The 22,938-nt window shown below is 21.2% G+C and overlaps 1 protein-coding gene across 1 annotated transcript in view; it reads left to right on the forward strand.

Annotated features, from left to right (window-relative positions):
- The first annotated feature begins 3,003 nt into the window (after nucleotides 1-3,003).
- The window catches only part of LOC122498540 (icarapin-like), a 77,462-nt gene continuing 57,527 nt past the window's right edge, over nucleotides 3,004-22,938 (forward strand). Inside the window, exon 1 of the mRNA XM_043606313.1 lies at nucleotides 3,004-3,237. Within this exon, the coding sequence (XP_043462248.1) occupies nucleotides 3,174-3,237 (64 nt within the window). The 5' untranslated portion in view covers nucleotides 3,004-3,173. The remainder of the gene's footprint in view (nucleotides 3,238-22,938) is intronic.

The following is a 22,938-nucleotide window of genomic DNA, read 5'->3' on the forward strand; positions in this document are numbered from 1 at the left end:
GAAATCCGTTTTTATTAAAATTGCCAAACTCTTTAAATTTGATTATCAATAATTATAGAATTACAAATATTAGGAAACATTTTGAGATTCATTATCAGGGTTCTCACAAAAATTTAATTTTGATTTTTCCTGATTTCCAAACAAAATTTTGACTTTATCCCCGAACATAAAGAATATTTTCAAAGCTTTTAATTTGAAACCTTTTCAAAAGTCAATTATTTCTAAAAATTCATGTTATAATACTTTTAATATTCAATTATTATCTAAAATTTAACCTGAAATTCATTTTTAAATCAATTTTTATTAGAAAATTCAACGAGAATTCAATTAATCTCCTATAATATTAATTAAATATTAAAAAAAAATTATTTATTGATTAATTGAATGTTTTTTAAAATTGAATTTTCATAAAGAATTTTATCAACAAATTTTTAAATAATTGAATTCTTTTGACGAATTCCTAACAAAAATTTTATTATTTATGAAAATAATTGAAACCCTATAAAACATTTTATTATTTCTAAAAAAAAAATTAAATTCCTAAAAGAAACATTATCGTTTACAAAAATAATTAAATACCTTAAAAGAATTTTAATATTTTTTTAATAATTTGAATTATTGAGAAGAATTTTATAAAAATATTATTGCAAATCCTATTTAAAATAATTGAATACCTGTGAAACTTTTATTATTTATAAAAAATAATTAAAAATTTGCGTAGAAATTTATCAAAAAATTGAGAAATTTTATTTGAATAGTAAATTTTGAAAATCATTGAATTGACAAAAATTTTTAAAAATAATTAAAGCTTTGCCAAGAATTTTATAAAAATTATTGAAAATAATTGAATTTTAGCAAAAAATTTTGCTTATTTATAAAAATAATTGAAATCTTCTTGAGGATTTGAAAAAAAATTTTTGCGAATAATTGAATTTCTGAGAGTAATTTTTTTACTTTTGTAAAGAAATGAATTCTTGTAATGAATATTGTTATTTCTGAAAACAATTAAATTTTCCAGAGAATTTTATTAGAACTCCCAAAAATAATTAAAAGAAATTTATAAATAATTGAATTCCACTTGAATTTTAATTATTTATGAAAAAAATTTATGAAAATTTTTTTTAAATAATTGAATTCTTTTCGCAAATTTTTATTAAAATAATAGATATTGAAAATCGTAGAAATGAGAGGAAAATTTATGAAAATAATTCAAATTTTGCCAAAAATTTTTTTATTTTTAAAAAGATAATTGAAATTTTGATGAGAATTTTAAAAATTTTTTGAATATAATTGAATTTCTGAGTTGAATTTTATTGTTTATGAAAATAATTGAATTTCTGAGAAAAATTTTATTGTTTATAAAAAATAATTGAATTCCTAAAAAGACAAGAATTTTATTTAATTTTTCTTTAAATAATTGAATTTTGAAGAGGTGTTTTATTATTTATAAAGATAATTGAAATTTTACGTGAATTTTCTTACAATTTTGAACATAATTGAATTTTTACTAAGAATTTTATTATTTATGAAAAAAATGGATTTCCTAACAAAAATTTTATTATTTATGAAATTAATAGAATTTTATTAAAATTCTTTTTTATTGAATTCTTTTGGAAATTTTTTTTAAAATAGTGGATGTTGAAAATCATTTACTTGAGGAAAATTTTTTTGAAAATAATTAAAAATTTTGACAAGAATTTTATTAAAATTTGTGAAAATAATTAAAATTTTGTCTAGAATTTTATTAAAAAATTTTTGAATATTATTGAATTTTGGCCAAGAATTTTATTACTTTTGGAAATAATTGAATTTTCCCAATTATTTCCAACTTCTTCAAAATTCAATTCTTGTTAATGTTTTTAACTAAAATTCTTCTACAAATCCATGATTTTTTAATAATTAGTTAAACGTAAAAATGTAACTTAAATTAATTTAATTAATTTTGAAATATTTAATTAAAATTATTCATTAAATAATTTCTATGTATTTCTAATAATTTTTAAAATTATTATTTTATGATAGTTTCTCAAAAATTAAGTTATTTATAAGGAAATTATTGTCAGAAATAGTAAAAATTGAAGGTTTTATATTAGAACTCGTGGTAATTTCATAATTTTTCGAGGCAAACAAAAAAGACCCCAAAATTCAGAATTCTTTTATAAATTTTAAAAATTTAATTTTTCCCACTAGTTTTAATAAAAATCCCTGACCGTAATTCTACTTTCTCTGACTTTTTCCTGAGTTCTCTATAAGTCTCTTTTTTTCTGTAAAAAAAATTGAACATGATAAAAATATCGAAAAGGAAAGTAAATAAAAATAAAAATTCGTTTATATTAGTTGTCAAACTCGCTAAAGATAATAAATAATTTAAAAATAAGGAATATTGACGAACATCTTGAGATTCAATATGGAGACGTTACTCTCCACCTGCGAACGCCAAGGTCACCGCCAGATGTCAGTTCACTTCTCGGAATTTACTTATTTCTTGGAATTTCTCCCGACATCTGGTGGCGACCTTGGCGTTCTCAGGTGGAGAAATCAAACCACCATTATTTTATCTCCCAAAAACTTTTTTACAATCAAAAAAATGCGAAAAATGTTTTTACAAGAATAATTGAATAGCAAATTTTCAAATCTTGATAAATAATTGAATTCTTTTGAAACTTTTATTAAAAATAGCAGATATTGAAAATTATTTCGAGAAATTGAAGCATATAACTAGGTATGATTTCCATATATCTAAAGTTGAGGGAAAATTTCAACAAGTATTTCAAGAATCGACCGCAATGAGAATTATTCACATACAACCAAAAATAACTATTTATACAGTACGATTGATGACACAATGGAAAGAATTTTCGAGAACTGATTATAAACAAATGCATTGAATTTGAATGTATGTACGTATACTTATGAATAAAGTCAGTTGCCGGTAAAACGCTGCCGGATCAGTGAGGCTATATATATAATATGCTGGAAGCAAATCGCTCATAATATGCATATAGCTATACAATCGTGAGTAACGAAACAAGGCAGAGAGCGTTGTCGTGTTTTACTTTTCAGTTGGAGCCAGTGTAGTGCTGACTGACCTTGATCCTCTCTTTTGTACCTCGTCCGCAATCCTCGATCATCAGTTAGTGTCGAGTCTTTTCCCGAAGCGATACGCGCGCAACATGAAATACTTTGGAGCACTTTTCGTCGCATGTCTACTCTTCGCTCTCGTGCACTCTGCCCCAAGTAAGACAAATTTTTCATCTTTTTTTTTTACTCCTCTTCTCTTTCATTTTTTTCAAAATTTTTTAAATTTTTTTCTCTTCCTTTTTTCGAAACAAGTATTTTTCTTTGTAGTCTATTTTTTTCTATCCTTTTTCCACTGTTAATTTTCTACTTTTCTGTGCTATCCATTTTTTTTTTTTTTTTTATTTTTTTAATTTTTTCATTCTGTTTTATTTTTCCTCGCATTTATCTTCCCGAACAGCAAACAAATTTTAAAGTAGCAAACTTTCAAGAATCTTTTTTTTAATTTCGATTCAGTGAATCGATTCAGTTTATTCAGTGAATAAAAAAAAGTGTTAATAATGTTTTTTTTTCGTTGGAGAAAAAATGGAAACATTTTACTATGACTAGCGAGGTTATCAACTTTTCTATATACCTTAATAGAGGTCAGGGAAGTAATTTCTCTGAGTAGAAGAAATTATCTACAATTTGCAGTATACCGTTCACGAGTATATCCGGACACTAACCAGTCAATTCGATTGAAAAATATATCGTCACTTATAAAAACGTCGTCACTTGTGCCCTCGACTTAAAAAACAAAATATATGGTCGTAAAGTAACTTTTCTCTTCAAAAATTAATTTTTCGGAAAATTTCCAATTCTAGATTAATTTTTTTTTTTTTGTCTCAAAAGTTTTTTTTTAATTGGCATTAAAATTTGAACGTTTTAACATTAACAATAAATGTGAAATGACGCTTATTAAAATAATGTATTTTGCGTGTTACAAATGTAATAAAATATTATACATAATATAAACTAGTAACGACTCGTGGAATGTTACAAACTCAACGGAATCTCTAACGAGGAATTTCAAATTAGATTGGTTTGCTCACGTGTACGAAATTTGAATGTCATTTACAAACAGAGATCCTGCATTTCCATAAAGGGCATTAACTTTTGATAGAGTTAAGTTTCACTTTGTGACAGTTTTAACAACACTATGCATAAACCGTCCAAAACGTTATTTATTACCCGATCATTTGTCATTTTTATTTTACATATTCACAATTCAAAATTAATAGCAAAATAGCGGCGTGTCCTTCCAATGAAGTAACGAATTATTAAATATATTTAATTCGCTTCCTTCTTGTATTTTGTGTTAGATTTTTTTAAATCGAAAAATTTTATGAAATATTTTAAATAATTTTATTACTTATAAAAAAATTGAATGTTTGCTACAAATAAGTAGCAGATTATAAAAAAAAGTGGTAAACTTATTTATATAGAACAACTTTTGTTCTATTTTATACTAAAGATATAATATTTTGACTTTAAAATTGAGTTTGTAAATGAAGAGACGTCTCGGAAATAAGAGTCTTCCTGTTGAACAAAATCACTTACAATATTTGTACATAAACGCGACTTGAATCTTTCGATTTCACACGATTACAGCACAAAACATTAGTTCACGCCTTCTTGCATTTTTCTCCATCATATTTATTATACGAGGAAGGAAAAAACCAACTGCATATTCGTTTACAAGGCTATTTTTTTCTTATTAGTCAAAACAACAAATTACGAGTAAAGAAAAGAGTCCCGCGTAATTAATTTTTTTACACAATTTTGAAATAATATTAAAAAATACAAATTAGTTTAGAGAGAAAGAGCAAAAGGTAGTAGAAAAAGTTTTTTTTAAAAAAATTGTTAAGATTAAAATTCAATGTCGCGAAAAATCGAGATTATTTCATATGTGCTGTATACATTTTAATAAGGAACTTATTTACCTCGATGAAACCTTCATTTTTTTTTTAGTCACCGTTTCTGACCTCCCCGTGGGCGATGTGTTAAACAAGAAAAAGAGAGTCAGAGAGAGAGAGAGAGAGAGAACAAAGCACATTTCTGAGATTAAAATATTTTCGCTTCTTGTAAAGTACTTAAAAACGCTAAGAGAGATTATTTTCCATTAAAATGCATCCTTTTTTTTTTGCAACTATACATCCAACGCAACGCGCCAAAAGAAGAGCAATTTTAGTTATACAAAAGTCAATTTTGCGCTTTTAATTTCAAAATTAATTAATCCGAAGGTCTTGAGAGGATAAGATTTCAAGGAAAGTTCATTATACTTTTACGGAAATGTAGAAATGCTAATTAAAAAGTAAATTTAACCCGACTGTGTGTATATACGTATATATATAGAGGGGAAGAAATTATTTTTCTTAACTTTTAATATAATAGACGTGGATAATGCAATTATGAAACAAACAAGCCTCATCACAGTGTCCCTAAAAAGTATTTTAGGGAAAATAGGGGACTGAAAATTAAGGACACTTTTAGGGGACCATAAAAATTGGTTAAAAAAAGATAAAAATATAATTTATTTATACAGGGTTGCCACAAAAATTTAACTTTATTTTTCCCTGACTTTTCAAACACAACTTGGACTTTTTTCCTGACCCTAAAGAATATTCTGATTCACTCCCTTATTCGATACTCAAAAAAATGTTTTATTAAATTTATTTACAAATTTCTTCAACAGTAAAATTATTCAATCCTTTTCAAATTTAAAAAACTCTAAAGATTTTTATTATAAAACAAAGAAATGGATTTCTAGAATTTTTAACCAAAGTTCTACTTTAAATCAATAACATCAATTATTATTCAATTAAACTTTTAAAAAAAAAATTAATTCTACAGAATTGTCAGTTAAAAGTACGAAAAACAATAATTTAATTCTACGAGAAATCAATTATTTAAATACAAAAACAAATAATATTGAATGTTTCTTAAAATTTAATTTTTACGAAGAATTGTATTAACAAATTTTGAAAATATTTAATTTCTTTTAAGGAATTTAATTAAAATTTTAATGAAATTTATTATATTAAAGAATTTTATAATAATTTTAGAAAATAATTGAAAACTTTTTGAAGAATTTTATTAAATTTAAAAAAATAATTGGATTCCTGAGAAGAATTTAAATAATATTTTTTGAAAACAATTGAATTCATGAGAAGAATTTTATTAAAATTTTTTTTGAATCTAATTAATTTCTTGAGAAGAATTTAAAAAAAAATTTTGACAATAATTTAATTTCTTGTAGGAATTTTTTTACTTTCGAAATAATTGAATTTTTTTGATGAATATTGTTATTTATGAAAATAATTGTATTTTGCAGAGAATTTTATTAAAATTCCTAAAAATAATTGAATTTTTTTGACGAATTTTAATAAAATTTTTAAGAATAATTGCATTTTTCGGGGAATTTATTTAAATTTGTATTCAAAATAATTGAAATTCTGCGATTAGTTCTATTATTTATGAAAATGATTGAGTTTTTAATAGAAATTTTATTGTTTATAACAATAATTGAATCCTCAAATAGATATTTAATATTTTCGAAAATAAATTAATTATTGAGAAGAATTTAAAAAAATTTTCAACTACATGATTTTTTTCGAAAAAATTTTTGCAAATTCTATTTTAAATAATTGAATTCTTGTAAAAAAAAAGAAAAATGTTTGAAAATAATTGTAATTTTGCCTAGAACTTTATTAAAGTTCTTGAAAATAATTGATTTTTGGCAAAGAATTTTGCGGATTATAAAGATAATTGAAATCTTTACGAGGATTTTAAAAAAATTGTTGACAATAATCGAATGTTTCGTAAAATTTAATTTTTACAAAGAATTGTATTAACAACCATTAAAAATATTTAATTTCTTTTAAGGAATTTAATTAAAATTTTAATGAAATAAATTATATTAGAGAATTTTATAACAATTTTCAAAAATAATTGAAAACTTTTTGAAGAATTTTATTAAATTTTTTTAAAAAAATTTAATTCATGAGAAGAATTTAAATAATAATTTTTGAAAACAATTGAATTAATGAGAAGAATTTTATTAAAATTGTTGAATATAATTAACTTCTTGAGAAGAATTTTTGAAAAATTTTTGACAATAATTTAATTTTTGAGAAGAATTTCCCTATCTATTTATAAAGTTAATTGAATTCTTGACGAAAATTTTTAAAAAATTTTGAAAATAATTTAATTTCTGCAAAGTATTTTATTACTTTTCAAAAAAAATTGAATTCTTGTCATGAATTTTGATATTTATCAAAATAATTTAATTTTGGAAAAGAATTTTATTAAAATTTCTTAGAATAATTGATTTTGTGGAAACAGTTTATGCGATTTTGTTGTTTATCAAACTAATTAAATTCTTTAACAAAATTACTTAAAAATTTTTGAAAATAATTGATTTTCTGCAACGATTTAAATGTTATTTATGAGAATATTTGAATTATTTCAACGAATTTTATTCTTTTATTGAATAATTGAATGTTTCTTAAAATTGAATTCTTTCCTTAAGTTTTAATAAAATTGTTAATAATAATATCATTTTTCAAGGAATCTATTTAAAATTTGTATTAAAAATATTTGAAATTTTGCGATAAAAATAATTGTATTCGTAAATGAAATTTTATTATTTATGAAAATAATTGAATCTTTTCGTAGAATTGTATGAAAAAGTTTTTTCTATAATTAAATCTGTTGATAAATTTTATGAAAATAGTAAATATTGAAAATTATCGAATTGCAAAAAACTTTTGAAAGTAATTGAACTTTTGCAAAGATTTTTATAAAGTTTTGAAAATAATTGAATTTTTGGCGAAAAATTTTGCTATTTGTAAAGAGAATTGAATTCTTGACGAGGTATTCGTGAAAATTTAAAAAAATAATTGAATTTCTTCGAAGAATTTTATGACTTTTGAAAATAATTGAATTCTTGGGATGAATATTGTCTTTTAAAAATAATGTAGGTTAGAACAAGTTTGTGAAGATTATGAGAATTTAAAATACAATCAACTTCTAAACATAATTGAGATTTGACTTCACCAAAATACTAATCTTACAAATTTTATAAATTTCATGAAAAATTTCATCGATCATAAATTTCAAGATTTGAAACTTTCAAAACAAAAGTTTCCAATTGAAAGTTTGAAATTGAACGGCACTTTGCTAAATTTGTTATGAATTCATTATTAAAAGATAAAAGAAAAAATAGGGGAAATTTAGGGGAAATTTTCAAAATAGGGTATGTTTAGGGGCCAAAACCAAAAAGGGGGACTTTTAGTGAAATAGGGGACAGACTGTGAAGCCTGAAAAAATCTCTTTTTTAAATTCATATTATGAATCTTCAACAATTTTTTTGAAAACTATAAGTGAAAAAATGTGACATGAACCTTTATGTTTTATCAATATTATATATTTAAATTATTGTATTTATAAAATTTGAATGCAGTTGAATTTTATCAATTTATTTCACGCTTATTATGTGATTACATTTAATAAACTAAAATACATTAGTCAACTTCGGGCTCATCATACACTATGCGAAGGAGGGAGCTTATAAATTATGAATGCTATGACTCTTGTATTATCGAAGGTTCCAGAGATTATTAATAATCTTGTGCATTTGTAATTTACATATATATAGTTCTGAAAGATATAGCAAAAATATATTACACATGTGATGCGGTTAAAATTTTAACTATAAATAACTCCTCTCTTGTATATAAAAGTGGGGCTTATTAAAAGAATAATGATTTGTTAATATTTTAACGAATGTTTTATCCAATTAATTGGACTATATTCTTGTTATTATTAACTGATATATTGAATTATTTCGTTTGCGTTATTCCACATTTTCGTTATCCAATTATTTACATTTTTATAATTTATAAAATTATTAAAATGCTATTCTAAATTAATTGATAAATTATTATTTATGAAAATAATTGAATTTTAGATGAATTCTATCAATTTTATTCTAAATAATTGAATTGTTTTGCGAAATTTTATGAAAATGCTAGATATTGAAAATAATTGAGTTTTTAATATTTTTGGAAAATAATTGAATCGTTTTAAAGAATTCGATTATAATTTTTGATAATATTTTTTTGATTTCTAGACTTTCCCTGATTTCCAGAAAAAATTTCTCCTTTTTCCCTGACCTTAAAAAATATTCTGATATTCAGCAAATTTACTGACCTTGTTCGAGCCCTGAGATAGTAAAGTGAAGTTAATATTTAAATTTGTTACTGAGTCTATTATAGAACTTTGTTTGAAAATAAAAAATAAAAAAATGGAATATTACATTTTTGCCTCATTACAAAATTTGAAAAGCAAAGTTAGTTACGTAGTGCACAGAGATAACATGCGATAACATGGCATAAAGTGCGGTTTGTAATTTTATATAAAAAGATTCTTTTTCATCTTTTTTTTTTCTCTAAATTCCTTTGAGCCTGCTTCTTAGTGTTTGATGAATTACATATTAATCTTCATTGCTCACTTTTTTGCAAACACTTTCTACCTTTTCATTATTGTCAGAAAAAAGGGAATATTTTATTAAAAAGTTTCTTTTCTTTTTTCGTCCAGTAAATATAACTCCTTTGATTGAGTATTGATATACCGAACCCTCGTAGCAATTTTAATCTAGATAACATTTTTCAGGTATACAAAAACAGAACAAAAAAAAAACGAATGGGAAAAAAGTTATTAGATTTTTTAACAATCGAAATGTTGAGTAATTTTCTCTTGTTTGAATTATTAGTAAAATAATGTTACATAAATGTAGGGAAAATGTTTTTTTTACAACAATAGTATTGATAAATGTGAAAATTTCGGTGTAAAATTTTAATTGTATATTTGCATTGTTTGGGATAGTATCGAAAAAATAATTTTTTAAAAAAAGCACTGATAGATATTGAAAAGGTTCAATGTTCTTTAAACTATCACTTACGATATAGTTGAACTGGTATTTTTATATTTAGATTTTTTTTTAAATGCACAAATGTGACAAGAATCGTGTTGAAATGTTAAATTTGCAACTCGGTTAGACCGGTAACGATAAGTTTATTTGCCATAGTAATTCAGGTACAAACGAGAAAATTGTTTTGCTCTGACCTCCTTTAAAGAAATCGGACAATTTTAAAAGTAGGGAATATGTTCATCTCTTTCGATTATATTTTTATTCAAGTTCAATCTTTTAATATTTAATTAAAGCAAATTCAATCAAATTCAATTATTCTAATAAGTAACACAATTTTTCACATCAATTCAATTATTTAAAAAAATTAAATAAAATTCGTTGTAAGAATTCAATTATTATTATTATAAGTAATAAAATTTTTCCTAGGATTTAAATTATTTTTTATACAATTTTAAATGAATTCTTCGAAAATGTAATTGTTTTCAAACTTTTTTTGCAAGAATTCAATTACATTTCACAAAAAATGAAATTCTTTGCTGAAATTAAAATATTTTTCAAAATCTACTATATTTTAATAAAATTTTCCAAAAGAATTCAATTATTTATAAGAAATGTAATAAAATTCGTTGCAGGAATTCAATTATTTTCATAAATAATAAAATTCTTCACAGCATTTCAATTATTTATAAGAAATGTAATAAAATTCGTTGCAAGAATTCAATTATTTTCATAAATAATAATATTCTTCACAGAATTTCAATTATTTAAAAAAAATGTAATAAAAATTCATTGCAAGACATTAATTAATTTCCTAAATAATAAAATTCTTCACACGATTTCAATTATTTAAATCACAATTTTCATAAAAGTTTTTGAAAAAAATCAATTATTTAAAAAGAATATTATCTTTAGGTATCATTAATAAAATTCTTCTCCAAAATTCAATTATTTACAAATTTCTTATAAATTTTTTTCGCAATTTAATTATTTTCTTAAATAATAAAACTCATCGCAGAATTTCAATTACCTTTAATTCAATTTTTAATCGAATTTCTGGATAAATGTAATTATTCTTATAGAAATATTATTAAAATTCGTCAAAAGAATTCAATTATTTATTTGTATTTAAATAATTGAATTCTCGTAGAATTTTTTTTAATAAAAATTGATTTAAAAATGAATTTTACTTAAAACGTTAGATAATTTTAAGTAAATTCTTCGAAAATTGTAAATAATTAAAAAAATTTTATTAAAATTCTTCAAAAGAAATAAATGAACAATTATCAATTATTTTTAATAATTTTTGCAAAAGTTTCTTGAGAACTTTCAAAAACATTTGTTTACAATTCAATTTTGCGAAATTTTGATTATTCGGAAATTCTTCAATTAAATATTTAGAAAATAAATACTTGAAATAATTACAAAAAAAATTCAATTAAACTTTTTCAAAATACAATTATTTCTAAAAATTCATGCTAAATGCTTTTAATATTCAATTATTACCTAAAATTTTAAATGAAATTCATTTTTAAAACCATTTTAGAAAACGAGAATTCAATTATTTAAATACAAAAGTGAAAAAATTATTGAATAAATGAATGTTTCTCAAAATTGAATTCTCATAAAGAATTTTATAAAAAAAATTTGTAAATAATTAAATTTTTTTCGACAAATTTCAATAAAAATTTCAAAAATAATTACATTTTTCGAGGAATTCGGTTAAAATTGTATATTAAAAATAATTGAAAATCTATGAAGAGTTTTATTATTTATAAAAATAATTGAATTTATGTAAAAAATTTTATTATTTATGAAAATAATTGAATTTTGGATATGAATTATATTATTTTTAAAGATAATTGAAATTTTACGGGAATTTTTTTATATTTTCGAACATAATATTATTGAATTTCTACTAAAAATTTTATTACTTTTAAAAATAATTGAATTTTTAACAAAAATTAAAATATTTACAAAAATAGTTAAATACTTGTTAAAATTTGAATTTATTATTTATGAAAATAATTTAATTCCAGTAAAATTTCAATTATTTATGAAAATAATTAAATGTTTGCGTAGAATTTTAATACAAATTTTTTTAAATAATTGAATTTTTTTCGAATTTTTTTCAAAATAATTGAAATTTTAACAAGAATTTTATTAAAATTATGAAAATAATAATAATTATTAATAATTATAATAATAATTATTAATAATTATAATAATAATTATGAGAATAATTGAATTATGGAGAAGAATTTTATTATTTATAAACATAATTGAAATTTCGACGAGTCTTTTTAAAAATTTTCGATTGTAATTGAATTTTTACGGAGAATTTTGTTGTTTATGAAAATAATTGAATTTTTTCAAAGAATTTCATTAAAACTTAATATAGAAACTAATTTCAACAGAATTGAAATTAAAATTAAAAAAAAATACTTTATTAAATGATTTATATGTAATAACTTTATGGCCCTGATTCTTATTCATAAAAATAGTAACTAAATAATTATATAAAGTGAAAAAAGTGTCAAAAAGTAACAACATTGAGTCCGAAGCCTGCAATTAAAAATAAATCGAGAAAGAATAAATTTTTGATGATTAATTCATTTCAATTTCAAAATTCATTAAAGAATTTAAAAAAAAAATTTTTTTTTTGATTTCACCTGAATATGTATGATCAGTATAATTATTACGAGTCTCTGCTCTTGTGTTGCTGGAAAAGAGATTTTATATGAAATTTTAATATGAAAATTTATACCGTCAAAAAATGAATTAAACTTGTTACAAAACGACAGTTGTAATCAAGTATATAATGTAAATTAACAATGTTCGTCTCAATTAGGAATCAAACCAAGTCGGAAATAATTGTTCGCGTGCACATTCGACGCGTAATTAAATCCCAACGGATGTCGATATATCTATTTTTCATTGTTATTTCAAGTCTTGGAAGTTGCTAATGTCATATTATCATTCCACACGTATACAAAGACCAATCACTCGTTTAAAATCTAATAATCAATTTGTTGGCCGACATACAATGTGCCGTGAATATTGTCATTACGCACAAGGCTGTTTATTATACACTTTTTTCCAAGTATACTTTATAAAATGTTTCGATAGTATCATTTTTTTTTTTTTTTTTTTTTTATTTTATTATTTTTCCAACAATCAATTTAAAAGTCATTAAAAATTAATATAGAACAAAATTTAATTTTTTGTCTATTGGAGGAAAAAAAGAAAAGAAATTTTAATTAAAAAAATATATATTTAGGAATTTAAAATTGACTTTATTTCTCTTTCATCAAACTGATCTTTAGACTCTTTAAGTACACATTGCAATAGTGTTTATAAATTTCTCAAGAAACATCAAAGCTTATTCAGCAAGTAAAATTTACTTTGTGCAAAAATATAATTACTGTCACTGAAGAAAATTCGTTTCCTGTGTACGAATAACTTAAATATCTTAAAATAATTTCGCAATTCTGTTTTCATATTCATTGTGTGTGTATAGCATTAAAATGTGTTTTCAATTTATATATTCATTATCTGCACATTATTGTACAATAAGAATATATTTCTTCTTTTTAATTTTATCAAATTCAAAATTTTTTAAAAGTATTTTTACTTTACTTTTCGATATTTTTTTTTTAGAAAAATTAGAAAAATTTACATCAAGAAGTAATAAAAAGTTTACTCTGGAAATAACAATTTTTAATAGTGGATTGAACCACAAAGAAATTTAGCGTTACCACAAAAATTTTATTTTATTTTTCTCTGACTTTTCCCTGATTTCCAGACAAAATTTTGACCTTTTCCCTGACCCTGAAGAATATTTTGATTCACTCCAAAAATTATTAGATACTCCAAAAAATGTTCTATTATATTTCATTACGAAATAAATATCAAAATAAATTCAAATTTTTAAAGATTTTTATTCGAACCCTTTTCAAAATTCAATTATTTCTAAAAATTCACGCTATAATGCTTTTAGTATTCAATTAAAATTTTTAATTTGAAGTGAAATTCATTCATTAATCAATTTTTCAAAAATTGAATTATTTAAATACAAAAATAAATAATTTATTAAATAATTGAATATTTCTTAAAATTGAATTTTTAATGAAGAATTTTATCAAAATTTTTAAAAATAATTGAATTCTTTCGGCGAATTTAAAAAATAATTTTAAGAATAAATGCAATTTTCTATAATTTTTTTTTAAAATTGTATAAAAAATAATTGAAATTCTGCCATAAGCTTTTGTTATTTATAAAAAATCTACTATTTTAATAAAATTTCCTAAAAGAATGCAATTATTTAAAAAAAAATGTAATAATATTTGTTACAAGAATTCAAATATTTTCATAAATAATAATACTCTTCACAGGATTTCAATTATTTAAAAAAAATGTAATATAAATTCATTGCAAGACTTTAATTAATTTCCTAAATAATAAATAATTTATTGAATAATTGAATGTTTCTTAAAATTGAAAATAATTGAAATTTTGCCAAGAATTTTATTGAAATTTTTGAAGGTATAATTAAATTTCGAAGAAAAATTTTATTACATTTACATATAAAAATAATTTAAATTTCTACGAGATTTTAAAAAACAATTTTGAACATAATTGAATTTTTACGAAAAATTGTATTACTTTTAAAAATATAATTGAATTTCTGCAATTATTTGGTAACTTTTCTCCAAAATTCAATTTCTTATAGTGTTTTAAACTCAAATTTAATTTTAAATCGCTTTTCTATTAGAGAATTCTAAGAGAATTCAATTATTTAAAAACAAAAAATAAACAATTTATTGAATAATTAAATTTTTATCAAAAGTTAATTCTCAAAAATAATTTTACCGACAAATTTTTAAATAATTGAATTATTTCGTTTAATTTTAATAAAATTTTTAAGAATAACTACATTTTTCTTAGAAATTCCATTAAAATTGTATTAAAAATAATTGAAATTCTGCGATGAGTTTTATTTATTTATAAAAATAACAGAATTTCTAAAAAGAATTTTATAATTTATTTTTATGAAAATAAATAGTGGAATTCATGTAAAATTTTATTATTTATGAAAGTAATGAAATGTCTGCGTAAAATTTTTTAAATAATTGAATTCTTTTTAAAAATTTTATGAAAATAGTAAATATTGAAAATCATTGAATTGAGGGAAATTTTTGAAAATAATTGAAACTGTGCCAAGAATTTTATTCAAATTTTTGAAGATAATTGAAATTTTTCCAAGAATTTTTTTTAAAATATTTGAAAAAATTGAATTTTGAAAAAGAATTTTATTATTTATAGAGAGAATTGAAATTTTGACGAGAATTTTTAGAAATTTTTCTGAAAAAAATTGAATTTCTGCGCAATAATTTGTAACTTTTACAAAATTCAATTTTTTTTTTAGTGTTTGTAACTAAAATCTTCTATAAATACATTTTTGTAAATAATTAAATAAATACCTATATATGAATAAATATATCAATTTTTTTAAAATAATTGAATTATTTAGAAGAATTTTATTATTTATGAAAATAATTGAATTTTTACCATAATTTATGTGTAATAATTGAATTCTTTTGGAGAATTTTATTAAAATGTAGTAAATATTGAAAATCATTGGCTAGAGAAAAATTTTTAAAAATAATTGAAATTCTCCCAAGAATTTTATAAAAATTTTTGAAAATAATTGAATTTTGAAGAAGTGTTTTATTATTTATAAAGTTAATTAAAATTTTACGCGAATTTTTTTATATTTTTGAACATAATTGAATTTCTACTAAGAATTTTACTACTTTTGAAAATAATTGAATTCCTAATAAAAATTGTATTATTTATAAAAATATTTGAATACCTCTTAGAAATTTAATTTAGGATTATTTATTACGAAAATAATTGTAATTCCTGTAAAATTTTTATTATTTATGAAAATAATTAATTATTTGCGTAGAATTTTATTACAATTTTTTTTTTTTAAATAATTGAATTCTTTTGGAGTTTTTTTTGAAAATAATTAAAATTTTGCAAAGAAATTTAATAAAATTTTTGAAAATAAATTTTGGAGAAGAATTTTATTATTTATAAAGATAATTGAAACTTTGACGAGACTTTTAAAAAAATTTTAAATCTAATTGAATTTTTTCAAAGAATTTTCTTGTTTATGAAAATAATTGAATCTCTATAAAAAATTGTATTATTTATAAAAATATATTTTTCAAAAATAATTAAATTATTCAGAAGAAATTTTTACAAAAATTTGTAAATAATTGAATTCCTGTGAAATTTTTATTATAATTATCAAAATATAATTAAATGTTTTCGTTGAATTTTTTAACACTTTTTTAAATAATTGAATTCTTTTGGTAATTTTTTGAAAATAATTGAAATGTTGCCAAGAATGTTATTAAAATTTTTGAAAATAATTAATTTCAGGAGAAGAATTTTGTTATTTTTAAAAATAATTGAAATGTTGACGAGAATTTTTAAAAAATTGAATTTCTGCGCACTAATTTGTAACTTTTCCAAAATTCATTTTTTTAGTGTTTTTAACTAAAATTCTTCTATAAATTCATTATTTTTAATTATTAAGTAAATAGATATTTAAAAATTGAACTAATTTCAGAAGAATTTGAATTATTAAAATTTTCTAATCAATTCTAAAAATTTAATTTTTTCCACTAATTTTAATAAAAATCCCTGACTTTTCCCTGACCAATAAATTGTACTTTCCTTGAAAAATTTTCTTTATTAAGAAGTAATAAAGTTTACTCTGAAAAATAACAATTTTTAATAGTAGATTGTAACACAAAAAAAATTTGACGAAATTTTAAGAGACACGATAATATGAATTTTAAAAAAAGAGATTTGTTTCATAATTGCTTTATCCACGACTATAATATTAAATTGAATTATGCTATAATATTAAATTATTGTAATAAATTTACTAACAATAAAGGTTAAGGCCGCTCTATATATTTCCTTTCAAACCAACTCCTTTCCATTTTTCTCTCGTCACCTATGCCATTTCAAGACCAATAACTCTCCTCCACAGAGTGTCATTTATCAGAAAATATTTGAAGCTCATTTAACATACTAGAAAAAAACAAATGAGACACGTGTGTGAATATCAGAGAGAAAAAAAACGAAAATGAAAGAAATTACCAGCTCATTTCCTTCGGGGAAGTTTAACATTCACATTCAATTCGAATTATGATTTTCTTCTTCGTTGAAATAAAAATAACTCTCATAAAAAAAAGGGGACATTTTAGACGTGTGGAAAAAAGGACACGAAAAAAAATTGATTTATCAAAAAATGCCATTACGACGAATGCCAAGAGGGAAGGAAGAACAGAAACCTAATTTGCACAGAGCCCCGCCTACAAAGTATTTTATGGAAAAAAAAGTCGGAAAAAAAAGAAGAACTGTGAGAAATTGCATATAGAAAAAGTCGATGAAGCGAATCAATTTTGTTGTCTTTTTTCCACCATTCCTTTTTATTTAAATTACTCTGATAGCTGTATAATGGTTTTGTATTTTCTTTTTTTTTTTTTTTTTTTGTATATCATTGTCAGTATATAGAGAGGTGGCGACCAAAACCATGTCAAGCCGCATTTACCTCGAAATATTCAGATAAAGAAAAAGAATAAATAAATATATAAATATACAGTTGATGTGTGGATTGTTATTTTTGACTTGTTTTTCGGCTCATTTCATATTCATAAAAGTTCTTAACTAACCGAAAACGTTTAACCTCTTATTGATATTCTAATCTTCTCTTTTAATCAGGGACGTTGGAACGACAAATTTTCTACTCTACAACCAATTTTAAAATGATTTTAGAGATTTCAGAAATTTCAGAGAATAAACTCTTATAAATTTTGACTCAAGTTTTTTTTTTTTTAATTAGGATTTGACTTCATAAAAATAAACCCTGATTTTATTTACAATATGAATGCATACTTAACAACTAAACTACGAAAAAGAAGTAAAGCGCAAGCGCAATAGTAAAGTGGGAGGGGGGGGCAATAAGAGCAAAAGAGAAAGACTGGAACTTCTCTCTTACTCACAAGGTCACGACTCTTAAGCTTGCGTTTGAAAAATTCACACTGAAAAAAAATTTATTTGATTCAAATAACCGATTAATTGAAAAAAAAATCAATCAATCAATCAATTAAATATTTAATTGAATCAAATAATAATTATTAGAGTCAATTAAATAGTTCAAGTCATATTTGCTTCAAATATTGAAATTATTGGTTCAAATACCATTTAATTGATTCAGTTTTTCCCTGCCAGTTTCCTGATTTCAATCTCAAAAATATTTATTTTGTTCTGATTAGATTCTTTTTTCAGCTTTCTAATTATAAAAATCAGATTTACATTTCAACACCAAAAAAAAATAGAATTTTCTTTTTTGAAAGTTGTCAAGCAAAGAAGTTTTGTTTTTTGCTCATTTTTCGCGAGAATAAAAATAATTTTCAGGAATTAATAATTAAATAATTCACTCACCATTAGCAAACCCTTTCTGAACAATGCGAAGTTTTACCATTCGATGCATATCCTCCCCCTTCTTGTCATTTAGTCTGAAAAAAGAAATATTTGACATTTAGAATTTAGAAAGAATGATTTCGTAAATTTATTTCTTATCTATATTCACTTTTAACTTAAAAGACAAAAATTATTTACAATTTGAATTTTTTAGAAGCAATAGACGAAGGAAAACCATTGTTTTCAGAACTTTTCACATATGTTTTGCATTTTCGAATGTAATTTTGATATCATTTTTCAATAATCGCGGCAAATTTTTTCATTTAAGCAACAGTGGCGCCTCTAGAATAATGGCGCCAATATTTGAATACAGAAATTAAAATTATGAAATTTTTGCAACTATTGCAGGCTTCATACACAATAATTAATTTTTAAAAAAGTATCAAAAAGTAGGTTTAATACTGAAAAAAGTAATAAAAAAGCATTTATCCATTAAAAATCGAATAATTCAATTTCTGAAAAGAATTTTATTATTTATGAAAATAATTGAATTTTTGCGAAGAATTTTATTTAATTTTTTTTTTTTATATATAATTAAATTCTTGTGGAAATTTTTTAAAAAATAATTGAATTTTAAAAACACTTTTATTTGTAATAATTGAATTTTTATGGAGAATTTAATTGAAATGTAGTAGATATTGAAAACCATTGGATTGAGAAAAATTTTTTGAAATTAATTGAAATTTTCCCAAGAATTTTATTAAAATTTTATTATTTACAAAGATAATTTGAAATTTTACAAGAATTTTTTTACTTTATTGAATATAATTGAATGTTTACTAACAACTTTATTATTTGTAAAAAAAAAGTTGAATTCCTAACAAAAATTTTCTTATTTAGGAAAATAGTAAAATTTTATTAAAATTTTTTTAAATAATTGAATTCCAGTGAAAAATTTTATTGCAAAAATTAAAATTTTGCCAAAAGAATTTTATTAAAATTTTTGAAAATGATTGAATTTTAAAGAAATGTTTTATTATTTATAAAGATAATTGAAATTTTGACGAGAATTTTTGTAAATTTTTTAACATAATTTAATTTGTACCCAGGATTTTTTTTACTATTGAAAATAATTGAATTCCTGACAAAAATTTTATTATTAATAAAAATAGTTGAATCCCTCTTGAAAATTTAATTTATTATTTATAAAAATAATTGAATTCGTGTAAAATTTTTATTATTTATAAGAACAATTAAATGTTTGCGTAGAATTTCATTAAAATTTTTTTAAATAATTGAATTTTCGAGAAGTTTTATTGTTTATAAAGATAATTGAAATTTTACGCGAATTTTATCACAATTTGGAAAAATAATTGATTTTTGGAGAAGAATTTTATTATTTATAAAAATAATTGAATTCGTGTAAAATTTTTATTATTTATGAAAACAATTAAATGTTTGCGTAGAATTTCATTAAAATTTTTTTAAATAATTGAATTTTCGAGAAGTTTTATTATTTATAAAGATAATTGAAATTTTACGCGAATTTTTAAATATTTTTGAATATAATTGAATTTGTACCAAGAATTTTATTACTTTTGAAAATAATTGAATTCGTGTAAAATTTTTATTATTTAGGAAAACAATTAAATGTTTGCGTCGAATTTTATTAAAATTTTTTTAAATAGGTAATTGAATTCTTTTGAACTTTTTTTTGAAAATAATTTTAAAATTTGCCAAAAATTTTATTAAAGTTTTTGAAAATAATTGAATTTTGGAGAAGAATTTTATTATTTATAAAAATACTTCCTTTATGAGGAAGCAATAATTAAAATTTTGAGTAGACTTTTTAATAATTTTTGAATGTAATTGAATTTCTAGGAAGAATTTTGTTGTTTATGAAAATAATTGAATCTCTATAAAAAAAATTGTATTATTTATAAAAATAATTAAATTATTGCGAAGAGATTTAGAAAAGATTTGTAAATAATTGAATTCCTGTGAAATTTGTATTATTTATGAAAATATAATTAAATGTTTGCGTAGAATTTTATTAAAATTTTTTTAAATAATTGAATTCTTTTGAAAATTTTTCGAAAATAAATGAACTTTTGTCAAGAATTTTATTAAAAATTTTTTTTAAATAATTGAATTTGTCAGAAGAATTTTATTATTTATGAAAATAATTGAATTCTTGCGACGAATTTTATTGAATTCCTTTTTATATAATTGAAATCCTGTGAAGAATTTTATTATTTAGAAAAATAATTGAATTCTTGTGAAGAGTTTTATGGAATTTTTTAAGATTTTTTTTTTCAATTTTTTAAAAAATTTTATGAACTAATTAAATTTTCGTAAATAATGTTATTGCTTATAAAAATAATTGAATTAGTGACTGACTTTTTGTTTTTGAATGAGTAAATTTTACTAATGAATTAATAAAAATTACTATTTATGACTTTTTGCTTTGGATTCAGTAAATTTGACTAATAAATTAGTAGAAATTACTATTTATGACTTTTTGCTTTTGAATTAGTAAATTTTCCTACTAAATTAGTAGGAATTACTATTTATTAGTAAAATTTACTAATTCAAAAGCAAAAAGTCAGTCACTAATTCGGATTAGTAAACATTTTCACCAATTTTAAATTTAGAGAGTAGCTAAAAATAGTTTTAAAACTGAAAAAAGTAATTAAAAAAAGTGGCTATCGAAAAATTAATGTTAATAATCTCGCTTATTATTTTTCTCATAATAATAAATTGATCTGATTTTAATTAAAAAAAAAAAGATTTATTGAAAAGAATTCCTTCGATTCGAGCATGTCTCTCAAGTTCTGAAAAGCGAACAGCATTACATTGAAAGAACATTTTTGGACTTAAAGTTGAAGCGATATAAGCCATCAAAGTTGTAAGAGGTTATTATCTGTTATTATCATTATAATTGTTTAGTGCAACGATGTATATAATAAGAGAGCTTTTAGGTATTGGTCTGAGCACTTATGCACGATTATAGAAGTTTATAGTTTCCTTTAAGGGCGGTGACCTACCTTTCTAAACACCAAAATCACTACAGAACTACTAAACTAGAATCTAAAGCGACAACCCTATATATAAAGAGGATGGTAGCAACTAATGAGTACAGCATTTAAATTATAATCAATTCACTATCATTATTAATTCATCAAAACTAAAAATAATCCCCATCTTCCATAAACGAGATTTAAGAAGAATATTATCAAGAATTATCTGTTCTTTTTAATGACTCGTTAAAATAAATCCATTGTCTCTTATGCTTCCAAATTGAACTACTATTTAAAAATAAACTTTAATAACCAGAACAAAACTTTTTTCCACAGTTAATTTATTTTAACGAACAGAGATTGTTCAGGAAAAAAAGCTCATCCGTTGTAAAGCTCTTTTTAACGAAATCATATAAACACCAAAAATCGAGTGTAATAAACAAAAAAGAGGAATTAAAAAAAGTATATAATATGAAAATCGAAAAACGAAAAATAACTTCAAAGAGGAGAATATAAAATAGAATTGGAATATCATTTGAATGGAATTTAAACATTATAAGTTTAAGTGATTTACTTTTAAGATGAGAGCGCGCACTCACAGTGGAAAATTAAATTCTAGCTTTAAGGAATGTATATTTAGCAACACATTTTGTATCATCTTCAGAGCGGAATATGACGAGTGCCTTGGATAACTTTATTTTATATTCGAACTGAATTCATGTGTCACAATGTACATAAACGGGTAAAATATTCATGTTTAAATGAAATTTAACCCAAAAACCGTATAAAATATTTTATACTCTCATAGAATTATATAAGGATACATTTACTTCGGGTTATTTTGAAATTGAAACCCTAACAGGATTTGAGTTTTTTTCCCCGAAAAATTTATTCATATTAATCAAATTCAGTTTTGGTTCAATAGAATTTCATAAATTAAAAAAATTTTTAAAAAGTTTTAAATTTAAAAAAAGTTAATAAATTTAAAAAAATTAAAAAATTTTTTTTTAATGTAAAAAAAGTTTATAATTTAAAAGTTATTTTAAGTTTTAATTAAGATTTTCAAATTCAATAGCATATAAGAATAGTTTTTTAAAAATAATTTTTGAAAAAGTTCTTTTAGAGTTTTCAAATCCTTTTGTTTACAATTTAATTTTACGAAATTTCATCGAGTATTCGAAAATTCTTCAATTATATATTAGAAATTAAAAACTTCAAATAATTAAAAAAAAATTCCAGTAAATTTAAAAAAAAAAAATTAGTTCTACAGAATTCTTAATTAAAAGTATGAAGAGTTCAAATTTTCAAAGATTTTAATTTGAAACATTTTGAAAATTCAATTATTTCTAAAAATCTACGTTTTCAATATTCAATTATAATCTAAAATTTTAACTGCAATACATTTTTAAATCAATTTTCATT

This window comes from Leptopilina heterotoma, unplaced genomic scaffold (genome assembly GCF_015476425.1).
Source record: "Leptopilina heterotoma isolate Lh14 unplaced genomic scaffold, ASM1547642v1 Lhet_152, whole genome shotgun sequence".
In the NCBI taxonomy this organism is placed as follows: Eukaryota; Metazoa; Arthropoda; class Insecta; order Hymenoptera; family Figitidae; genus Leptopilina; species Leptopilina heterotoma.